General features: G+C 42.0%; 1 protein-coding gene across 3 annotated transcripts in view; it reads right to left on the minus strand.

The window, feature by feature from the left end:
• The window catches only part of gripap1 (GRIP1 associated protein 1), a 134,854-nt gene extending 109,911 nt beyond the window's left edge, over positions 1 to 24,943 (minus strand). For all 3 annotated transcript variants that reach the window (XM_080733371.1, XM_080733372.1, XM_080733370.1), the window contains exons 1-6: positions 24,797 to 24,943; positions 9,546 to 9,612; positions 8,549 to 8,610; positions 7,028 to 7,054; positions 3,309 to 3,416; positions 2,544 to 2,706 (exon numbers count right to left, since the gene is read on the minus strand). In XM_080733371.1, coding sequence (XP_080589497.1) covers positions 2,544 to 2,706; positions 3,309 to 3,416; positions 7,028 to 7,054; positions 8,549 to 8,610; positions 9,546 to 9,612; positions 24,797 to 24,847 — 478 coding nt within the window. In that variant the 5' untranslated portion in view covers positions 24,848 to 24,943. The remainder of the gene's footprint in view (positions 1 to 2,543; positions 2,707 to 3,308; positions 3,417 to 7,027; positions 7,055 to 8,548; positions 8,611 to 9,545; positions 9,613 to 24,796) is intronic.
• Positions 24,944 to 25,015: the final 72 nt, after the last annotated feature.

Here is a 25,015-nt window from a genome sequence, read left to right on the forward strand (position 1 = left end):
TCGGTGTGATTATTACATAATTATTACACAGACAAAAGGTTGCATGATTCATGTATAGGATAATAATAATTTCTGGACTTGTAAACATACATCTTAGAGTCTGTGAGAAGCTTTCACAGTTGACTTAAACAAAGAAATGCAGCAATTTGCTTCTTTTCACCTCGTTGTTGCGTAATGTATGCTAATTATGCTAATTAGGAAAGGTTGTATGACTTCACAATGGTAACAGATGAGTTTCTGGACCTCACAAACATGGACTTAGACTCTTAGATCACCTTTATAAGTTACCCAGAAGCAAAGTTATTGCCATTTACCGTTTTTGGCAATTAATTGGCTAATTATGCTAATTACACATGCTAAACCCGAAAAGAAAAATTGAAGACATGTTTTTTTGGCATTGTGAGAACCCCAAGAATGAAGATATACATGTCTTCAACAATTATCATTCCAAAATTACAAAAGTTCATAGGCTCCTCTACTATTATAACTCTATGGGGACAACAGGTAAGCAGTAGGTCATGGTGAATCATGATGACCATGATAAAACATTAGATTCTTGACACCTGTCCAGGACAGGCCTATTTAAAAATATATATTATATAAAATGATATTATCCTATATATTTAATAAATACATTTTTCAGTTTTTCAAATATGTTTTGACAGAATCAGATGTTTTATAATTATAATCATGATTAGGGACTGGATGTCTTGGTTCCAGGTTTATAATAATGTATATGCATATTTTCTGAAATCTATATGACAACAAAATGGCCGCTCACACCTATGTTGCACCACCAAGCCAACTGATATGCCCATATAAGGAGATCTCCCTGATGCCATCAGTACATCTCCATATAAAGGCATGCTACCTTTTGTACCCATATATGGAGCAGACTGATTTATTTGCACCTGATGCCATGACAACATATTTAGGTTAGACATGCAACACTTCATATTTGGGTGTAGCTGCATGGTTATGGCTGAGTCGTGACATCAGAGGTAGAGGCCTGCTGGCCAAACATTCCTCCTTTAAGACAATTTTATAGGATATTGTTTTTTTTTATAAATCTTTCCATCTCCGTATCTGCTGAATGCCTAAATTGAAAATTGTAATTGTTTTATGTAGATTATAATTTACAGTTGCAAAATACATACTGTAACCCCCATATAGGCCTTAGAACCTTTTAAATCCCAAAGAACCATCCTCTCATAGGCCTAAGAACCTTTTAAATCCCAAAGAACCATATGAGGATCCTGAAGAACCATTTGCTAAATAAAATGGTTATTTAGTAGGTGATGGTTCTTCAAAGAACCATATAGCCTTTTAAAGAACCATTTAAGAACCATTATTTTTCTGTGTGCATGAGATGCCTTTTTAGCGCCCACCCCGCCCGTTTTAAAGTAAGACTTTATGATGTCACACGTAACTTGAAAAATCATGGAGATTGGCCCATTTATAAACTGGTTGGTTTAAATGAAGCTCGCCAATCCACCAATCCTCAAAATTACATACCCATTTATGCCTATCTGATGGTCTATACCAGTGGTTCTCAACCTTTTGCAGGCCGCGACCCCCAAAATAATCATATTTGAACTGGGGACCCCCCACTCTGACGAGCACTAAGAGTTGAGGCATAACATTTGTTTAACACAGTTATATTGTGAAATAAGCCGATCTACATGCTCACAACGCCAAGCATTGCGAGGCGTTGTGAGCATGTAGATCGGCTATTTTCACAATTTCTGCCTCTAATATTTGACCGTTTGGCCAATGTTTAATTTGTCATTTTAGAGGTATTAAAAAGTCCTTAAATTGTCATTTTAGAAAGGTGCAGAAACCCTTTATACACTTACATGTTATGTTGGTTTGTTTACTGTGTTGAGTGAGAAAACAATGTTGCACATTAAGTTAATCATCTGGGGACCCCCCAAAATCATTTGGGGACCCCCCTGGGGGTCCCGACTCACAGGTTGAGAACCACTGGTCTATACAGGCAGAGACGAGCCCTATCGTGGCCCTTATATATGCCTCAATATTATGACATCACCCTTTTCCCCTCTTGGATTCTCCGTAGCCCGTGATTGGCATAAACACACACACGTGTTTTCTCAAGGGTTTTCCCATTGGATGATGAGAGAGACTTGGAGTAGAACCGCTGCTCCTACACTTGGAAAGGAGTCAGCTTAGGTGGTTCGGGCATCTAGTACGGATGCCCCCCGAGCGCCTTCCTAGGAAGGTCCTCGATGCGCGTCCCACTGGGAGGAGACCCCGTGGCAGACCAAAGACCAGATGGAGGGATTATATCTCCAAACTGGCTTGGGAACGCCTCGGTATACTCCCTGAGGGAGTGGAGGAAGTTGCTCGGGATAAGGAAATCTGGAGGTCTCAGTTGGAACTGTTACCCCCGCGACCCGATTCCAGATAAGCGGTTGAAGATGGATGGATGGATGATGTCAGTGCAGACACACAGACGCAGACACACAGACGTAGATCTCCCTAATTTATAGATAGATAGATATCACACACACACAGTCCCTTACCAGCCATTTTCTTCTGCAGTGCGGCATTCTCAGCTTGGAGGCGGAGCAACTCTCCATCCACAGGGCTGGAGGCGGGGACAGGGGCGGGGCTACTGGCTGAGGCCCCTCCCCCTTCTTTCAGTCCCTGGTTCTCCTGTTCCAACTCTTCTATCTGAGTACACAGCTGGAACAAACCACACAATATGAAATTATATACAGGTTATATATTACTAGATCCTTACCCCTCCCCTCACCCATCCCTAAAGGGATCCTTACCCTTCACCTAACCTAACCCATCTGATCTCTAAACTGGATAAATAGCTGTATGCAGCCTTATAGGCCTCTGCCTTGATATGATTATTTCACCCTTTGCCCTTCTTTGATTGGCTACAGCTATACACAGCCTGTGGCCTGTGATTGGCTACGGGTGTAAACACAGACTGATTTTACCCATTGAGGAATAGTTCCAGGCAGGATCTCTGGATAGATAGACAGATAGATCTCAACCCCCAGTGGTCCCTGAGGGTGTTCTTGGGGTCCTCAGCTTAATTATCGATAGTGAGGATCTAAAAATATGACAGCAAACATAAACGGAACGGGTTCCAATTGTATACTCTCTCAAGAGTTAAATTAACACTGTCAATTTGACATATTAAACTTGGAATTAAAAAGGTTGAGAATCACTACACCATGATACGATAATATATTAATTTAACAGTATCATGAAATGAATCCTGCAGTGTACCTTGGATAATTAATATAATATAATGTAACAGTGTACTGTACCTTGGACAGTTCCTGCATCAGAGTGCTGTTCTGTAACCTGAAGTCATCTTCCTGGCTGTGGAGTTTACTCTGTAGCATCTCATTCTCAGTCAGCAAGGCCTCCACCTCCTGTCATACATATACAATAATACATTACATTCATAACAATAACTGTGTTTTATCTCATTCTCAGTCAGCAAGGCCTCCACCTCCTGTTATTAGATAGATATATATTATTAACGAAAAAGTCAACAAGTCGACTCCCACCAGAGAAAGTCGAAAGTCGAAGTTGAAAAAATTATATATTCTTTCTATTGTGAAAATAGCAGATCTACATGCTCACGACGCCTCGCAATGCGAGGCGTTGTGAGCATTAGCGGGGCAGTTAAGGAGAACAATACTTCAGTTCTGGAAAGAAGCACCAAAATTTTACAGAGTGTACCTCTTGGGTCATTCTTTAGAAAAATCACATTAGACACTTAATTTTCAAAATGGCCGCCAGTTTTAAAGATGGCCGCCTTTTCGGATATGTTTTACAGGACGCCAGCCAGTTAATATCGAATTTTCATAATATTAAAGTTGTTTTGTAGGTTTTAAAACATCCAGAGTTCATTTATTACACTTTTAAAGCAGCCAGAATAACCTTTCTGACTTTTGGTTGGGGTCTTTCCTCACCTGGGACCACCTGGACAGACCCCTGAGCCTATTTCAGTAATCGCTCTGCTCCTGCTCCAGAACAATGTTAAATTAGATCTGAAATATGCTCTGAAATAAAAAAATGACTGGTAGCAAATAACAGAGGTCTTCCACGGGGGGTCCGGGACCCCTGGGGGGGATCCTCAGATCTACTACAGGGGGCCTGCGAAATCTGAATTTCTTTTTGAAACTTCAAATGTTTTTATGTATCCTGGTTTTATGTATTGTACTTTGATGGTTTATTACTATTCTCAGTATTATTTATAATGTTTTTTTGTGTTAAACAGTTATGGTTGACAGCTGTTACTGCAGGGATTGCAATAATGCAGGGATTGCAATAATGAAGGTATTGCAACTTTTCACTTTGGGTGCAGAACATTATTTCCATTTATTGCACTGCACTCACACTGACCAAACACACACACACACACACACACACACACACACACACACACACACACACACACACACACACACACACACACACACACACACACACACACCTCTTTGTTATTGTCACCCCAAAACCCTCACCTTATTAGAGCCCATGGTCAATTACGCCCAAAGAGATTCACTACAATACAGTAATTTCAGACATGCAGGATATATTCGTCTTCATCATCATCATCTTCAATGTCCAACCTAATAGTGTTGACACAGTCTCCACCATAGCATAGAGTGAAAGGCAGGTTATTTGAGCAGCTGCACCGTCCCTTACAACCTGCTTTGCAGACACATTTGATGAGCTCAAGTACTGCCTTTGGAGCAGGGAGAGCAAGAAACCTGACTGGAATATACCCTACACTCTCTGAATTCCATCTATTTTCTTCGATTGGTGGAAGCACAGGGTATGGTATGGTCAGGTATGATTTATCCTGCACAGAGTTGGCGCGGAGGTAATGTGGTAGCAGTGCAGCACGAGTTGGAGGTAGCATCTCACCCTCCAAGTTCTTTGACAGAAATAGTTCCCATCTGAGTAATCCCAGGGTTGTTGGACCTTTTGAACTGTAAACATGGCATGCAAAATGTTCCGACTGCAATGTTGCAATCTTTTTGGTGATTCCAACAAATGTTCTTCCCCAGTCAGCACCTGAAAAACTATGTACGCAAAGGAACCCTTGACATTTGTAACATCCAATAACTTGAACTCACTCAAATATATAAATTTCCTTTTTTTGTACCGGAGGCAAGGAATCGGGGTATCAGCCTCTTCATGTGTTTGCACTTCCTCAAAATCATGTCCCTTGATGAAGGTATCCTATTATGATGCCTACTTTGTCATACCTGACAAATTGCCCTGAGCTTCCATCAATTGAAAAAAATAGATGGAATTCAGAGAGTGGAGGGTATGTCCAGTCAGGTTTCTTGCCCTCCCTGCTGCAAAGGCAGTACTTGAGCTCATCAAATGTGGCTGCAAAGCAGGTTACAAGGGACGGTGCAGCTGCTCAAACAATAACCTGCCTTGCACTCTCCTCCCTGCAAATGCTATAGTGGAAACTGTCAACACTATTAGGGAGGACATGTATAGTAGTGAATTTCTTTACAACAACAAAGAGGTGTGTGTGTGTGAGTGCAGTGCAATAAATGGACATGTTAGACTGCGCGCCCACAGTGAGAAGTTGCAATACCTTAATTCTTGCAATCCCTGCAGTAACACCTGTGAACCTGTCTAACACACAAAAATGTAATAAATAATACTGAGAATACTAATAAAAACAGTTAAAAAAAGAAAAGAACTTCCCCATCAAGATACGGCAGGCCCCCTGTAGTAACTCTGAGGACCCCCTAGGGGTCCCGGACCCCCTGTGGAAGACCCCTGGGTATTTGCTACTACTCATTTTTGCTTTCAGAGCCCAGTTACAACAAATTTAATGCTTCAGTTATGATCTAATTTAACATTGCTCTGGAGCAGGAGCAATGCGATTACTGAAATAGGCTCAGGGGTCTGTTTGGGGGGTCCCAGGTGAGGAAAGACCCCAACCAAAAGTCAGAAAGGTTATTCTGGCTGCTTTAAAAGTGTAATAAATGAACTCAGGATGTTTTAAAACCTACAAAACAACTCTAATATTATGAACATCGGACATTAACTGGCTGGGGTACTGTTCAGAGGCAGCCATCTTGGAAACATGGCAGCCATTTTGATTTTTCAGTGTCTAATGTGTTTTATCATAGGAACAACCCCTAAGGAGTACTTGTGAAAAGTTTTAGGTTTCTTTCCACTTCTGAAGTATTTTAGTGCAAAAATGCATTTATCTGCCCCGCTACATGTAGATCGGCTATTTTCACAATTTCTGCCCTTATATATTTGACAATTTGGCCAATGTTTAATTTGCCATTTTAGAGGTGTTAAAAAGTCCTTAAATTGGCACTTTAGAAATGTGCAGATACCCTCTATACGAATTTATGTTGGTTTCTTTACAGTTGAGTGAGAAAACAATGTTGCACATTAAGTAAATCATCTGGGGGCCCCCCAAAATAATTGGGGGGGTTGTGTGTGATGATGTGATGACGTCATCAAACGATAAAGTCGACTTCAACTCAACTTTTTACTGAGTCGAGTCAACTTGCAAAAATCACAAGTCGTTAATGCCCTAAATATATATACAATAAATACATTATATTCATCAATAACAACACTGTGACAAACACATTAAATTCATAACGATATCAACGCTGACATCTCATTCCCAGATTATCAGAAAAAAGGCCCCCAAAAAGCATAATGTTATTATTGTAGGCACCCAGCAGAGACAGGCCCAAACACAGACAAATGTCTTTGTCTACGTGTATTAAACATGGTTGTCTGTTCTATAGATTATTATGATTGCAATGCAGTGACATTTTGACAGTGTGCCTTTAACAACTTCTAGCCAGCAGAGGGTGCTGTTTACTTAATAAAGTTCACAGGTGTAACCATGGTAAGCTCACACACACACACACACACACACACACACACACACACACACACACACACACACACACACACACACACACACACACACACACACACACACACACACACACACACACACACACACACTCACCTGAGCTTTCTTACTCTTATTCAGTGCCTGAAGACAGAAAAATATTCCAATATTACAAATATTATTTGAAAGACAATAATGTCTATATAAATATTTTTGAGCAAAATACTACATACATAGTTTACTATGTGTATAGTTTATGGGAGATGTATGTAGTGATATGTTGTTATGTGTATAGTTTATGGGAGATGTATGTAGTGATATGTTGTTGTGTATAGTTTATGGGAGATGTATGTAGTGATATGTTGTTATGTGTATAGTTTATGGGAGATGTATGTAGTGATATGTTGTTGTGTATAGTTTATGGGAGATGTATGTAGTGATATGTTGTTATGTGTATAGTTTATGGGAGATGTATGTAGTGATATGTTGTGTGTATAGTTTATGGGAGATGTATGTAGTGATATGTTGTTATGTGTATAGTTTATGGGAGATGTATGTAGTGATATGTTGTTGTGTATAGTTTATGGGAGATGTATGTAGTGATATGTTGTGTGTATAGTTTATGGGAGATGTATGTAGTGATATGTTGTGTGTATAGTTTATGGGAGATGTATGTAGTGATATGTTGTGTGTATAGTTTATGGGAGATGTATGTAGTGATATGTTATGTGTATAGTTTATGGGAGATGTATGTAGTGATATGTTGTGTGTATAGTTTATGGGAGATGTATGTAGTGATATGTTGTTGTGTATAGTTTATGGGAGATGTATGTAGTGATATGTTGTGTGTATAGTTTATGGGAGATGTATGTAGTGATATGTTGTGTGTATAGTTTATGGGAGATGTATGTAGTGATATGTTGTGTGTATAGTTTATGGGAGATGTATGTAGTGATATGTTATGTGTATAGTTTATGGGAGATGTATGTAGTGATATGTTGTGTGTATAGTTTATGGGAGATGTATGTAGTGATATGTTGTGTGTATAGTTTATGGGAGATGTATGTAGTGATATGTTGTTATGTGTATAGTTTATGGGAGATGTATGTAGTGATATGTTGTGTGTATAGTTTATGGGAGATGTATGTAGTGATATGTTGTGTGTATAGTTTATGGGAGATGTATGTAGTGATATGTTGTGTGTATAGTTTATGGGAGATGTATGTAGTGATATGTTGTTATGTGTATAGTTTATGGGAGATGTATGTAGTGATATGTTGTTATGTGTATAGTTTATGGGAGATGTATGTAGTGATATGTTGTTATGTGTATAGTTTATGGGAGATGTATGTAGTGATATGTTGTTATGTGTATAGTTTATGGGAGATGTATGTAGTGATATGTTGTGTGTATAGTTTATGGGAGATGTATGTAGTGATATGTTGTGTGTATAGTTTATGGGAGATGTATGTAGTGATATGTTGTGTGTATAGTTTATGGGAGATGTATGTAGTGATATGTTGTTATGTGTATAGTTTATGGGAGATGTATGTAGTGATATGTTGTTATGGGAGATGTATGTAGTGATATGTTGTTATGGGAGATGTATGTAGTGATATGTTGTTATGCGTTCCAAACCTTCTGCGCTTTGACAAAGTCTCTTTCGAGAACAATGTTCTTCTGACGAACAGCATTGAGCTCTGGAAGACAAGATACAAAAGCTTTATAGACATAAAACATAGACATACAGTAGGGTTGTACGGTTTCCATTTTTTCTTAACCCCCGGTTTAGGCCCACCCCCAAAATCCCCGGTATACGGTTTTACACGGTTTTATACATTTCAAGTTTTAACATGCTTTTATCTGGTCTGAGATGACGGGACTCTTTTCAGTCCACGTTTATCAAAAAAGCACCTCGGTTAAGGCAAGACCCGCCCACGGAAGCTTGTGATTGGCTGCGCGGGGGTGCCTGTTTAAAACTTCTATCAGTGGTGAATCAGCTCAAGTGGACATCGCTCGCTTTAACTTGCTCGGTGGTGTCTCACGTGGATCAGGTGTGCTTAAGACGGCGTGCCTCCGTCGTCTCCACTTTAACCAAGGCTTGTTTGATACACGCGGACTGATAGACGGATAGACGGATAGACCTGCAAAAATGGGACTCCCTTTCTTCCCTTGACGGCAACTATAGCCACAAGTTGGCTAACGAAGCCATTAGCTCGGCCGTATGACTGCGTCGCGTGCCAAAAGCAGATCTACAAGCTTGTGGCTCGTCAACCGTGCACTGCGTTGTGAGCTTGTAGATCCACTGTTTTTCACTACAAGCTAAGCCTCGCCTCTGTAGTCTGTATTTGGTTAGAGGAGCTGTCGCATTTCTTTTGAGACCAGGTCTCCCTCCAGCTGTTAATGATGAGTGATTTCTGCTGCTTCCGTAAACACGTTCACAATCAGATGCGTGGGCGTCACACATGCGGTTTTGGCGGTTTGGCTTTCGAGACCGTCAACATTTCATAACACTGTATTATACCGTTAAACCGAAATACTGTACAACCCTAACATACAGTAATTGATACATGGTATATATTATAATGTAACTGTTTCTACTGCAGTAATACTTGAATAAAAGGATGTATTGTACCTGCTGTGTTCTTCCTCAGGTCATCAGACAGCTGGTAGTTCTGTGTTCTTAACTCCAACAGCTGAGCCTGGAGAGAGACACACACACACACACACGCACACGCACACACGTTTATATTACTATTCTTTTGAAGACATTAAAACTTTGGATGACATTCTTGACGCGTTGGGAGCTCAATGTAGCTTGTAGATCTGCCCCTTTTTTGTAAGCTCTAGGCTTACAGTTAAAAATGCCGCCAAAAGTATAATAATAACGTCATTCAAAAGTTATGAATGACATTCTTATACTTTTGGGGGCATTGTTAACAGTAAGTCTAGAGCAGAAAAGGGGCAGATCTACAAGCTACAAGTTCCCAACGCGTTGGGAGCTAGTAGATCGGCAATTGTTCTGTGCGTGACACTTGGCAACTGTGTTTATGTATAAATGTATACATCATGTTTTACTAAAATCACCAACCGCTAAAGCTATCTTCTAATTGTCTAATCCTCCTGATCCTAACCCAAACCTGAGTCTTATTCCAATTGTAAACCTATCTCTACAAAATATTTTTTTAACGACGAAACAACCATTTATCTTGTGAGGACCAGTAAAATGGTCTATTTCTCAAATTCTACAAATTCACAAGTCTTAAATGACACTCCCATAAACCATAATGGGATCATTCGTCTTTTTTATTTCATTACAATATCGATTACCGATTACTTGCTATTGACTTAAATCGATGAGTTCACACAAAGTCAAGCAGAAAGACCAGTAGTGACATGAAATGAATTTAAATCATGAATTTGAATTCCATTCTTATTGTATTATTCAGAGACAGAGTCCTGTGTTGTTGATCCAGAGGACATTCACACAGCAGTGTCGGGTGTCTTTCTCAAGTAGACACCATCCAGCAGCACTGCTCTCAGATCACTTACATATCAACGCTAAAAGCTGTGAGTGATCTCTAACTAACGTCCTCCTGGGATTTGAACCCAGGTGAATAGAAGCCTTAATGGGATCAATACCATGTTGAACCCAGAAGAATGAAACTAAGAATCAACTGATGGTGAGAAAACGCTAATGTTACTGTCGCCGAATTAGTTACATTTTCGCTAGAAACAGGCTTTTATCAAATATGAGTGACTGACTATCATAAACCATACAGAGCCACCTCCCCGACAATATCGCGCAGACCGTTTGTATATTTTTGGACCACAATGCTTATATGAGACGATTTTAAGATGACCCAATGTTATTCTCCATAGAGAAATTACTTCCATGAACCGGGGGATGAGCGAGTCACGTCATGACTTCACTGCTCTATTGAGCCGGGCTTTTATCGAGCCCACTATTGAGCGTTTTCTAATATTTTGTTGAAAGATGTGAGACGACAAATTCTGAACATAACTGGTAAACTTTATTTATTGTCCAGTTGTTGTGACAGTGAGTTTGTGGCTGACCACCATCTATATGAAGATGACAATTGACAAAAGTAAAACATTATGTTGCCAATCATTAAAACAACAATTCATTAGTGTTAACAGGCTTTATATTAGGAATAGTACTGTACTCATTTCTTGGTCGCCTCTTGTCTTGATTGTTTAAACATGACGTCATGGGACGCTATTATGCTGGATAACAGGCCTGATAAGCCCGAAGCTTATTGATACCGGCTGCTCAATAGATGTGTTATCGAGTATGTAGCCCTAATGCTTGCACCCTTTTTTACCCCATTAAAACAGGGAAAGCATGCGTGTCATTTTAGATAATATAGCGTTGGCTATTCATAAATAGCTGATCTACAAGCTTGCACGCAGCTGTGCCAATGTGTGCAAGACGTTAAAGGGGAAGACCACCCATTTTCAATATTGAAATGTGTCATTAATATACCTTAGAGGAGTTGTGTGGAAATAGAAAAAAAGGTTCCCCCCCTTCTGTGTTGCCTAGAACTGGAAGATTGATTTTGGGGTTTGTATTGTAAAGTACAACTTGATGACATCACACATTGTACTTTACAATACAAACCCCAAAATAAATCCTCCAGTTCTAGGCAACACAGAAGGGGGGGAACTTTTTTCTATTTCCACACAACTCCTCTAAGGTATATTAATGACATATTTCAATATTGAAAATGGGTGGTCTTCCCCTTTAAAATGTTTCGGAACTCTAAGCACCTCTAAGCATGTGGAAAAGAAAGAGAAATGGTCACTGCCTCTCTGCCCAGGCTGAACTTCACTTACAGTACTCCTCACTTCCTCATATCCAGGGAGTGAAAAGACAAAGTATCTCAGATCCTTAAAGCTGATAAGAAAACCCGGCACCTGGCACTGACATAGAGGTTTATTACATGATGAGCTCATGGGAGAAGTGTATTAAACACCCAGTTTGGTATTTGTCTGGAGACAGTAGAGATCATAGCCATATACAAAGATCGTTGTGGGGAGGAGAAAGCTTGTGTCAAAGGACCAAGCTCAAAGCCGTACAGTAAATACTGTACAAGGCCTGAGCCACCATGGCAGCGTGAGTCTATAATATTCAGATTGTCAGAATATTAGTGTAAAGTCAAGTGTTAACATAACATACTGGATACTGCCACAGATGTTTAGCTCTTCTAATTTAGCTCTTCGAAAAACCTTTCTAATTTCAGCTCTGACGTGACCTGATAAAAGGACACGATGACTGATGAGAGCCATCCTCCAGTGTTTAAGCTAAATGATGATAAATACTCTGACCCTGTTAACAGCCGACCTGCTGCTATCCAATCCAATCCACTTTATTTATATGGCACATTTTACAACCAAAGTTAACAAAGTGCTGTACGGAAGAAAAGGCTAAAATACAGAAAACGACAGTAAAACAAGCATTTGAAACAGAAAACAGTGAAACAGAAAACAAGACAAAACAAAAGAAGGACAGCAGAAAACTCTCAGATGGAATTAAAAGCTAGGGCGCAGAGTGATTTGAAAACCTCGATAACAGGGGTCAGTCTGATTTGGAGGGGGAGTGTGCTCCATAAAGTGAGACCCCTTTGGGGCCCGTGGAGCGCAATGCCCTTGGAGGATCATAAACCTCTAGAAGTTCCGAAAGATACTGGGGTGCCAACCCATTAAGTGATTAAAAAACAAATAATACAATCTTAAAATCAATTCTGAAGCGAACCGGGAACCAGTGAAGAGAGGCCAGCACCAGAGTGATGTCCTGCTAGACATGGCCTCACTCCTAGATCCATGTTTAACAGCAACGACACAACAAGCGGAGGACAGTAAAGAATACATCAGAACAGAGCTGGTTGCAGCAGAGATAGTCACTGCTAGAGAACAATGAATCCCCAGGGGAAATGGCTTCTCTGCATTGACCCAGTAGTGTACTGTGCTCAGAGTGACCACACAGTTGAAGGTTGAAGTGTCCAGCTCAGGGACACTTAACCCCTCTAGTACACTGTATCACTCATACAATAGCCATGTTTCCATAAGCTTATTCGAAAATAGGAAGCGAATTATCAGAAATTCACATTAAGACAAAGCGAATTTAGCATGTTTCCATTTCGCATGAGTTGATCCGGCTGATTTTTTCAGACCGAACCGACTCGAGACGTGAGCACAGCGCGACTGCTGTGACTCGCTGCACAGTGCACACTGCACACTCATCCTGCAAGTTTCAGCGTCCTCTGGAAGGTGGCCGATCTGCAAGCTCACAGCGGAGACGCGGGTGCGAGCTGCTGTGAGCTTGTAAATCGGCCACTTTTGGCACGCAACACTGTGTGATGAGGAAGGGTTAGCCACGGATGGCTTGACTCCGGGAGGTGAAAACGGGAGGAATTTACTCCCCGGTTTGTTTTGTGGGATAACGCTATACAATGGACATTAAGCGGCAGGGGAAAGTGGTGGGATGATATGGACCCAGAACGTCATAATCTGTTCGCATTTATTGTCTGACCCGTTTCCATTCACAAATGAGCATGTAGTTTATTCGATAAATCCACCTCCTCCAAGCGGATAAAGGTTTTTGCGGATAATGAAAGTCTATTGGAATTTTGAATCGTTTCCGTAAAAATAATTAAGCAAATAACCCTTAATGCGCATTAAGAGGCTTTATGGAAACGCCACTACTGACTACAGGTCTCCCAGGGGTCTATAGACCCATTTCTCAGTGCAACAACCATAAGCGGCACATATGTGTGTGTGTGTGTGTGTGTGTGTGTGTGTGTGTGTGCGTGTGTGCGTGCGTGCGTGCGTGCGCTCGCCCACACCGCAGCTACACGGCAGCGCTCTGGAAAAAGGTCTATACTTGCCCCCTCCTTTTTTCCACTCTTTAGCAAATGCCTCACAGCGTCTCACAATGTCTTAGGACACATTTACCATTTAAAATGTAGTCATTTAGCAGACACTCTCCAGAGCACCTTACGACACAAGGCAATACACCAAATGCATATAAATAGTAATCTATGATCATAGGTAAAATAAGAACCTATCATCACAGTCTAACAATAGAATAACAACAAAGAAATCTATAATCTGTAAATTGAAACTATACACAACACATTATAGAATGCCAGCTCAACAAAGACCTGGCATCTGTCTACATAACATGCCATGTATAAATGACATTTTATTCTTTGTAGATCTGCTAGTTTGTTCACCTAAAATGACATGCCCAGCATAGGGAGGGACGCTAGGGTTCGAGTGGTTGATCAGGTGACACAAAGGGAGGAGCCGGGGATCGAACCGGGGACCTTTCCGAGTCCCTGATGACCGCCCGCTCTACCTCCTGAGCCACTGCAGCCGTGATGCAGTCAACATCCACAGAGGACGGGTTGGCCAGTGAGTCTCACAAGAACAGATGAGTTTCTGCAGAGATGGTGGTATGGCATCAAAGAAAGCAAAGCAAGTCTTTCATGCTTTAAAAAAAAAAAAGCCTTTTCAAAGCAACAAATGTTCAACAACAACCTGGCCCTCAGTTGCAACTGAGATGCAAATGAAGTTGAGATCAAGAGCGCTCTGCACTCTGCAGGCACTGGAGGGCCATGTGAAGCAGGTCCACTGGACCGACTGGACTGTTCAAAGCCGCACCGAGCAGTCGAGCACGTTTGCCAAGATGACGTTGGCAAGCTTGTCCAGGAACTACCCTGGAAGTAGCCTGGCATTCCTGCCACCTCAGAGAGGGACATCCTTTCAGCACTGGTGGCAACATGGTGACCTGCTGCTGACACACAGATCTGCTCTGAAGGGGGCGCCTGGTGGCCTAGCGGACCAGGCGTATACCATATAGGCATTGCCATTTCGGCATCGATGCCTGACGGCGTCGCCGGTTCGATTCCCGATCCGGGCGACCTTTGCCGCAAGTCACTCCGTATCTCTCCCCCATTTCCTGTCAGTCTACTGTCCTATCCAATAAAGGCAAAAAGCCCAAAAACAAATCTTTAAAAAAAAAAAAGATCTGCTCTGAAGAAGCCAGAGACAGTTGGCACACGTTGTCCTCCTGGCTAGGGATGGGGCCATATGAAAATGTCATATCACGATTATTGTGACAAAAGAAATCGCGGTTTGCGACATTATCGCGAAAATCAAAATCCATTTATCCTTGGGCGGAACATTTGCCAAAGAAATTGCAGATCTACGCGTCGCAACGTTGTGAGCGCAGTCAGTGGGTGATGAGCCCCAGGTGTGCAATGCATTGTGAGCTTGTAGATCGGCTATTTTTTGGCAAAGACATTTGATAGACAGTGAAAGAAAGACTGTATCAAGTACGTATATTATATGTACCTTTTACCAATTATAGAGGGTTTAAATGGTACCGGATATGCAGCTCAGCAAATAAAAGGTTGAATTGAACCCAGTGCATGACGGAGGACGATATCACGATACATTAAATCTCCACAATACGATTATCGTGAGTGTTTTTTATCATGATATACGATAATATCTCTTATCGTCCCATCCCTACTCCTGGCTATAATAACATGTGTATGCGACTGCAGGAGACCAAACTAACTCAAGTCGCTGAGAGACAAACTGGGTTTATTAAAACAACAAAAAATGACTTAGGTAAATGGTGCTAAAACTCATCACAAAGTAAAAACACACACACACACACACACACACACACACACACACACACACACACACACACACACACACACACACACACACACACACACACACACACACACACACACACACACACACACACACACACACACACACACACACACACCCCTCTCTCTCTCTGTGTTGTCAGTTCTGTGAACAGGTGGTGCTTTTGAGGTAAACAGGTGTCCGCCCCTACGCCCGTCATTCGATAATCCACACACACGCGCGCGCATTCATTGACCAAATATATAAACAACATAACCAAACATAATAATCATAATAAACCAATTCATGGTTTATAATTATTATAATAAATATATACTGCTATTGTCCGTGATTTCAGTTCTACTGGTTCAATCTGTGATGAGAGAACGAGCAGAGACCAGTCAGACATAGTTCATTTCTACTGGTCTGGATGAGAGTTCATCCAAGACCAATCTGAGTTCCCAGAGGTTCTTTTTCTCGCCACTAGGGGGGCGAGAAGAACCTCTGGGCCAAAACTATGATATTCCTGGGCAGGAAGTTGTCCCAGGCTCAGAATCTGAGCTGGGACAATACAGGAAGTAGAGCCCTGTGCAAACCTTCAAAACATTCAGAACAGAAACCAACCAAAAACACTACAACAATATGCAGCCCATGTTTCAAGGTGAATCCTACCAGACTAATCCAAGACTAACAGCCAGGAAAATGAAATGAAAGTAGTAGAAGAGGATGGACAAAATCAAATGCAGCATTTTATTTTCACTAGATTTTGGATCCTCAGATCCTCATCGATAGAAACAGTATTAAAACTTAAATGTACTGCTGGAGCCAAAACACACTTATTGTTACATTTTGTTTCATTTTAAACTCAGAGGTGCAGAGCTGTAGCATCATTGATCACCACGGCAACCACAGTTACTCAGTTATTGCGACCGTCAGGTCGCACTTACTATCAAAACCTCCACAAACTGTGAGTCAGTCAGTCCGTCAGTCTGTCTGTCACACCTCACACGTCACACTATTGCCCTGCTCATATCTCCGCAACCGTTGCCCCGATCCATGCCAAATTTTGCACACACACTCCTTGCCTGCCAAACTACAACCTCCAAGGACCCCCGGAGCTCCAGGGACCCCCAGGTCCCTGGGGGACCCCCAGATGTAAAAAATGACCAAATGTGCAAAAATGACCAAATGAACACCCCAACGGGGCTGCTCACAGGGAATTCCCGGGGACCACCACCGACCACAGTATGTGGTGCTCCAGAACGGATGCCAAAGTGGTGGCGCCCCCAGTGGAGGACCCCCTCCACTGCAGCTCACATAAAATGCCGTAACTCGGGCTAGGAGCGTCCGGGAGAGCCGGGACCAGTACCTATTCGTCCGCCAAGGCAACGCGGAGACCCCACCCCTCATTTCTCACATGGCCCTCTTCTAGCGCCACCATGAGGCCGATTCTTGCAAAACACATTTTTGGACACTGCTCCTACAGATTTTGCCCTAAAATCACACAAATCGGTACACACTATGTCTACACTCATGTCATCAACATGGATCTGTCACATATAGTGCCACCATCAGGCCGATTTTTTCAAACACATTTTTGGACACTGCTCCTACAGATTTTGCCCTAAAATCACGCAAATCGGTACACAGTATGTCTACACTCATCTCATCAATATGGATGTCCCATATAGCGCCACCATCAGGCCGATTTTTTGAACCACATTTTTGGACACTGCTCCTACACATTTTGCCCTAAAATCACGTTGCGACCTGACGGTCGCTTATCTCCCGATTAGGGAGTCTTACTGGTACTTAGAAGTCAGTGGGTGATGAGCCCCAGGTGTGCACTGGGAAAGGCCACACGCACACAGTTATTGACCGTGATCATGTTGCCACGCAGGTTGGCGTTTTTGCTTTTTGTTTTGTCAACTTTCGTCTATCTGTCTATCTATGATTTTGAATGATGGAAAGAAGGCATATGTCTAATAAATGGATTGACAAATCTAAAGAGATACATGGACATTGAATTCATCATGCACGTGTCTGACAAAAGGTCAACCCAGTTGCCCCTCACAGTTTATAGCTACAGGTATTAACAGCTCTACATGTGCAACAAGCATACAGTTTATAGCTACAGGTATTAACAGCTCTACAGTTTATAGCTACATGTATTAACAGCTCTACAGTTTATAGCTGCATGTATTAACAGCTCTACATGTGCAACAAGCATACTGTATAGTTGTTGTCAGGCAGAAACCTGTTAGCGACATTAGGGCTGTCACAATTATTACATAATCGTCTAATCGTGATTATTTGAAATTATCGCAATTATTTTGTCATAATCGTCATAATCGTGAATGTTGAAAAATGTCCGAAATAGTGGAAATAGCAGATCTACAAGCTCACAACGCGTCGCATCGCGACGCGTTGTGAGCTTGTAGATCTGCTATTTCCACTATCAAAGTTATTTTTTAAGTAGTAAGTTATCAAATATGTCAGTAATTTCTTTGTATATTTAGGTTATGTGTCATATCTACCATGTACAACTTCAAAGTCTAAAAGCCAAACAGAAATGTAATTATCAACGACAAAAACACAATTAAATCGTTAATCGCCATTTATTTGAGTGACAACTAATCGTCATGTAAAATGTCAAATCGTGACAGCCCTAAGCGACATTTAACTTTGAATGTTTTTCCGTAACTGAATTCCCAGCTTCGTCATACTAACTACAGGCCAGGGTCACACAAAAATATAAAATAGCCAATCTAGAAACTCAAAACCTTTGCTATATTTGTATTTGAATACTGAAAAGTATCTGGACATATTTGGACATACAAGGTTTCCACCCCACAGCAATGATACACAGTATAGCCCTACCAGTAAAACACAAGGATCATTAAATATGAAGGAGGAAATATAAGACCGTGGCACTGCGACTTTAAGTTAAATATATATCGTAATAATATCACTTAAGGGCACACTGACACTGAAACCTCTGTAATGGTGTAATAAAGTCAGACAACACCCAGTTCACTGCCTCTCCTATCATCTGAACGGAATTCCTCACCCTTCATTTAGTTCTCCTTACACACCATAAAGTACACGTGTGTAATGCCTTTTTTTTTATCAGAAGCACATGACTAGCACAGCGCTCTGTCTCTCTCCTACGCTGTGTCTCTCCTAAACACTGTCTCCCTCTCCTATACTACACTGGCTCACCTTTGACTTTTTACTGTCTCTGCTACGCTGTCTCTCTCAGCTTTCCTACTAAGGTCTGTCTCGACTAGGCCTGTCACTTATTATTACATAATCGTCTAATCGCAAATATTTGAGGTAATTGAAATTATTTTGCATAATTGTCATCATTTACATGTTGAGAAATGTTCATGTAGTTTCAAACACTTTCAAAAAAGTAGTGAAAAATAGCCTCTACAAGCTCACAACGCATCTCAATGTGATGCGTTGTGAGCTTGTAGATCTGCTATTTCCACCATAAATTAATAAAGAATGAAGTTATTAAATATTATTTCATAATTATTTTGTATATTTAGGTTATTTGTCATATCTGTCCTGTCCCTGTGCAACTTCAAAGCCAAACAGAAATATCATTTTTATTCATACCCTCCACTAGTGTTCAGCAACAAAAACACAATTAAATCGTTAATCACAATTATTTGTGTGGCAATTAATCGTCACGTAAAATGTTATAATCGTGACAGCCCTAGTCTTGATTCTCTCCTACACTCTCTCAGCTGTCCTACTGTCTGTCTCTCATACACTGTCTCCCTCTCAGCTGTCCTACTGTCTGTCTCTCCTACACTGTCTCCTTCTCAGCTGTCCTACTGTCTGTCTCTCCTACACTGTCTCCCTCTCAGCTGTCCTACTGTCTGTCTCTCCTACACTGTCTCACTCTCAGCTGTCCTACTGTCTGTCTCTCCTACACTGTCTCCCTCTCAGCTGTCCTACTGTCTGTCTCTCCTACACTGTCTCTCTCTCAGCTGTCCTACTGTTTGTCTCTCCTACACTGTCTCTATATCAGCTGTCCTACTGTCTGTCTCTCCTACACTGTCTCTCTCTCAGCTGTCCTACTGTCTGTCTCTCCTACAATGTCTCTCTCTCAGCTGTCCTACTGTCTGTCTCTGCTACACTGTCTCCCTCACAGCTTTTTCCTACAGTCTGTCTTTCCTTTTTGGGGGAATATTCTGTTTTTATTTTAAAATTTTAAAATTACACATACACAAAGAATCCCCAACTCCCTCCCCACATACATACAAAACAGCCCATTAAAACATAATAAAAAGGTACCAAAAAGAAAATAAACAACACAAATATACTGTATAGACAATAAGTAGCTTCAAAAAGAAGAATAAACAGACTGTCACCAGACTGAGGTAGCTGTAGATGACCTAACATCTTTGACACAGGTAATGACAATGTTTCCATATGGTCTATAGGGTTGCCAAAGTGTGATTTCTCAGAAGATAAGTCATCTTCTCAACACAACTGTTCATTTCTGAGAACCATCTCGCAATGAGGGAGTCAGACGTCCAGGTTATTGCAACTGTCTGTCTTTCCTACACTCTTACGCTCATCTCAAGAAGAATCTCCCTCTCAGCTGTCCTACTGTCTGTCTCTCCTACACTGTCTCCCTCTCAGCTGTCCTACTGTCTGTCTCTCCTACACTGTCTCCCTCTCAGCTGTCCTACTGTCTGTCTCTCCTACACTGTCTCCCTCTCAGCTGTCCTACTGTCTGTCTCTCCTACACTGTCTCTCTCTCAGCTGTCCTACTGTCTGTCTCTCCTACACTGTCTCCCTCTCAGCTGTCCTACTGTCTGTCTCTCCTACACTGTCTCCCTCTCAGCTGTCCTACTGTCTGTCTCTCCTACACTGTCTCCCTCTCAGCTGTCCTACTGTCTGTCTCTCCTACACTGTCTCTCTCTCAGCTGTCCTACTGTCTGTCTCTCCTACACTGTCTCTCTCTCAGCTGTCCTACTGTCTGTCTCTCCTACACTGTCTCCCTCTCAGCTGTCCTACTGTCTGTCTCTCCTACACTGTCTCCCTCTCAGCTGTCCTACTGTCTGTCTCTCCTACACTGTCTCTCTCTCAGCTGTCCTACTGTCTGTCTCTCCTACACTGTCTCTCTCTCAGCTGTCCTACTGTCTGTCTCTCCTACACTGTCTCCCTCTCAGCTGTCCTACTGTCTGTCTCTCCTACACTGTCTCCCTCTCAGCTGTCCTACTGTCTGTCTGTCCCACACTGTCTCTCTCTCAGCTGTCCTACTGTCTGTCTCTCCTACACTGTCTCCCTCTCAGCTGTCCTACTGTCTGTCTCTCCTACACTGTCTCCCTCTCAGCTGTCCTACTGTCTGTCTGTCCCACACTGTCTCTCTCTCAGCTGTCCTACTGTCTGTCTCTCCTACACTGTCTCTCTCTCTCAGCTGTCCTACTGTCTGTCTCTCCTACACACTGTCTCTCTCTCAGCTGTCCTACTGTCTGTCTCTCCTACACTGTCTCCCTCTCAGCTTTCCTACTGTCTGTCTCTCCTACACTGTCTCCCTCTCAGCTGTCCTACTGTCTGTCTCTCCTACACTGTCTCCCTCTCATTATTCCTAGTCTGTCAAAGGATACAAGACGCATAGGGCTTTTTGTGTTGTCCTTTTAGCACAACCTCTGACTGTACCTATTAAAGCATTTATTCAATCTATCAATTTCTATATGTTCTACCACTGCCATGATTGGACTAACGTGGGACACGTTTACCCATGCATTGTGTCAGTCAGTGACCATGGTACTTAGTTTTTATGTTGGGACAATTTAACGGTTGGTAAAACTCTTAACACAACACAAACGGCAGGAGTGGAAGGAAGAGAGTTGCCTCAAGAGCACACAGGAAACATAAGAGCTGTGGTGTAACAGATTATTGGCTGGATATTTAAATCTACAGCAACGGTAACTTGTAACTCTGAGAGTGATCACTCTCTGAGTTACATTAACAGAGAGATTGGGATCTCAGAGATAAAAAAAAAATCCTACTAATAAACGACCAAGTGTCTGTCTGTCCGATGTCTGTCTGATAAACACACATGCTGACATCACTGATACTACTAAACTAGTTACTTCTTCTCTGAGCTGTTTTTTTGTTTCTTTCGCACTGATTTTTGACATTGCGCTATTAGGTTGTGTTGGTAGTTTCTGAGTATTTTGCTTTGTTTAACAATGACAGTGAGATACTTGTTGCACTAACTAGCATTGACTGCTATGGTCTCTTTTTGTAAGACACTTTATATACTTATATATTATTCGCCCCCTCTCTTGATGCACCTTCTCTTTATTGGAACTGTACTGCTCTTGTTTTTTTCCTCTTATCTATCTTTTTTTCTTACTTCTCTGTAACTTTGTAAATAACTGTATACTGCTGTGCTACAACTGGACAACTGAATTTCCCCCTTGGGATAATAAAGGTATCTATCTATCTAAACAGTGCCCAAATTAGGAGATGACTGTCATCACTGATACGTCTGGGTTCTCCAACATTACTTCTGAGACTCCTACATTCAATCCCTCATATACTGCACACCCCATAATAACCCAAACTGCACATAATTCGGAGCATATATTATGTTCAAACGGGCAAGGACTAGTGATAATAAATAACAACACTAGATGAGGTCCATGGGATGATGCATATCAAACTGAGGGTCCTAGAAGTGGAAAAGGTTGACAATCACTGAGCTATAGAACATCACCTTCCTGTCAACTCCACTGGTTTCTCATTTCTGTTCTATTCTGTCTGTTGCCAAACACACTGTAGCGACTAGTTGTCTGTATACAATTCAATTGTATTCTATTATAAGACAACTGGGGCCAGTGTGTACAGTGTGTGTGTCCGTGCATGTGTGTGCATGTGTGTGTGTGTGTGTGTGTGTGTGTGTGTGTGTGTGTGTGTGTGTGTGTGTGTGTGTGTGTGTGTGTGTGTGTGTGTGCATGCCTTGCCAGACCCCATGACTGACATTAGGTCTGGTCCCATGGAAGCTAGCAAGCTAAAACTAGCAGGAAGACTCTCTCTGTCTCTCTGGTAAAAGGTGCATTTATATAGCGCCTTCATCCAAGGCGCTTTACAGAGATGGTGCATAACATTCACCCATTCACACACACATTAATTTCATTCACACATTCATACACCGATGGCGGAGGAAACCATGCAAGGCACCAACCTGCTCACTGGGAGCAACTAGGGGTTCAGAGTCTTGCTCACGGACTCTTCCACACTAAAGCTGGTTGCACACTGCTGCGTTTTTCGGGCCGAATATCGGAGTGAATTTCGGAGCCCGCAATTAAAAAATCAACCTCACGTTATGTCAGTTACGTTTGCACACTGCCGCCCGTTTCGCGCACCACTCGGTCCCTTGCTCTCTCTATCTCGCTCTCTCTATCTCTCTCTCTCTCCTTGCCCTGAAAAACGCATTTCGCAACGAAAAACGCAGCAGTGTGCAACCACCTTTACTCTGGGGGAGCTCGGGATCGAACTGGGAACCCTTCAAGAGGGAACCCTCCGTGTTCTAATGATGGCAACTCTACCCCTGAGCTGGCACCTCTACCACTGCCGCCCCTCTCTCTGTCTCTCTCTCTGTCTTCTACTGTGTTTATTGCTAAACAGACTTCACACACATAACTGTTGTTATTACTACTATAGCATCACACACACAGCAGAGTGGGAGGAGGTGCCTCAACAGCTAACTGTCAGATGAAAGGAAGACCCCTCCACAGACAGTCACCTGTCTATCTGTCTTTAAATAATAGACTGTCTGTGTGTGTTTGTGTATAAACAGACAGTTCACAGGTGTCGTGTGTGTGTCTCATCTGATCATAACCACTCAAGGAGAGTTAGAAAACATGACCAATGATATATAAAACTAAATCCCACATCTGCTGGGTGAAGTACAACAATGTGCAAAACACAGCAGCAAGATATGTGAGCTGCTGTGATAGGAGAAGGATATCAAATGGAACACAACCACCTTAAAGACCATTAGCCATTGTGTATGAATATATCTATGCACTGTCTGCATCCAGTAATCTCCATACATGAAAACTGTTTCACCCCATTCAGTTGTACATGTTTTGTTTTGACTGTATTGTATTGATGCTTTGGCAATGTAAACACATGTTTTCTCATGCCAATAAAGTCTTTGAATTGAAATTGTGTCTGTCTGTCTGTCTGTCTGTCTGTCTGTCTGTCTGTCTGTCTGTCTGTCTGTCTGTCTGTCTCTCTCTCTCTCTCTCTCTCTCTCTCTCTCTCTCTCTCTCTGGGGACTGCCCAAGAGTCCTACATCTCATTAGTCCTACATCTCATCAGTCCCACTTTAGTTTTAGTTTTACCGAGGTTAGGGTTAGGTTTAGGCATAGTTCTACTGAGGTGAGGGTTAGGGGTTGGGTTAGGTTTGGGCATAGTTTTACTGAGGTTAGGTTTAGGTTTAGACATAGTATTTTTCACCAGGTTAACGTTGACCAGATTCGGACTAATGGGATGTAGGAACAATGAGATGTCAGACCAATGGCATGGCACCCTCTCTTCAGTCATTAGCTACCACAGAGTCAGTTTCCACTAGCATCCATCCATCCATCCTTCCATCCATCCTGCTAGCAGCAGGCTAATAACGTTAGCTCTGCTGAAAAGATGCTGAAGGAAGCCTGACAGACCCTCACCTCACATCATCATCATGACATCATACATATGACGCAAACAAACACTCTCTCTCTCTCGTGCTAAACGAAGCAGCAGCTATAATAATAAACGTCACATAAGCAGCAGCAGCAGCACTAAATAATGACGTCATTTCATCACCTTGAATAAAGTGTTGACGTATGTTGGTGGAGGGGGGGATAAAATCAAAAAGATAATAGCGTTTTCTTGATATAATGACGTCATTTTCTCCTGAAAGGCAGGATAGATAAATAAAAGGGCTCGAGCGATGTTAGAACTGAAGTCACGAGCCTGTGGGTTAGCAGTGACGTTAGTAGCCTTACATTAAGACGCCCTTGCCGTGACTTTCACATTGTGACGCCCATGTCAACATGTGAAAGTCACGGCAGGGGCGCCTTAACGTAAGGCTATGATGTTAGCACAGGATGGACCACAGACATTATATTGATGTTGTGGAGGACATTTAGAGACATTAAAGAGCGTGTTTACCTGCATGCGGTGGAACTCCTCCTCGCTCAGAGCCTGAGACATCATGGACATGTCGTTATGAGGGTTTATTTGATGTTTTTAAACCATTTATGGAGCTTTAAGAGAGGTTTATTTACAGCTGCTGCTGCTACAATGACATGACAGCAGCAGCAACAACACGCTCACTGTGTGATGCACACGGCGCTTCCGCTCCACTCCTTCACAATAAAACTCCAAAAG

The sequence above is a fragment of the Nannobrachium achirus genome (genome assembly GCF_963921795.1).
Source record: "Nannobrachium achirus genome assembly, chromosome: 9".
Classification (NCBI taxonomy): domain Eukaryota; kingdom Metazoa; phylum Chordata; class Actinopteri; order Myctophiformes; family Myctophidae; genus Nannobrachium; species Nannobrachium achirus.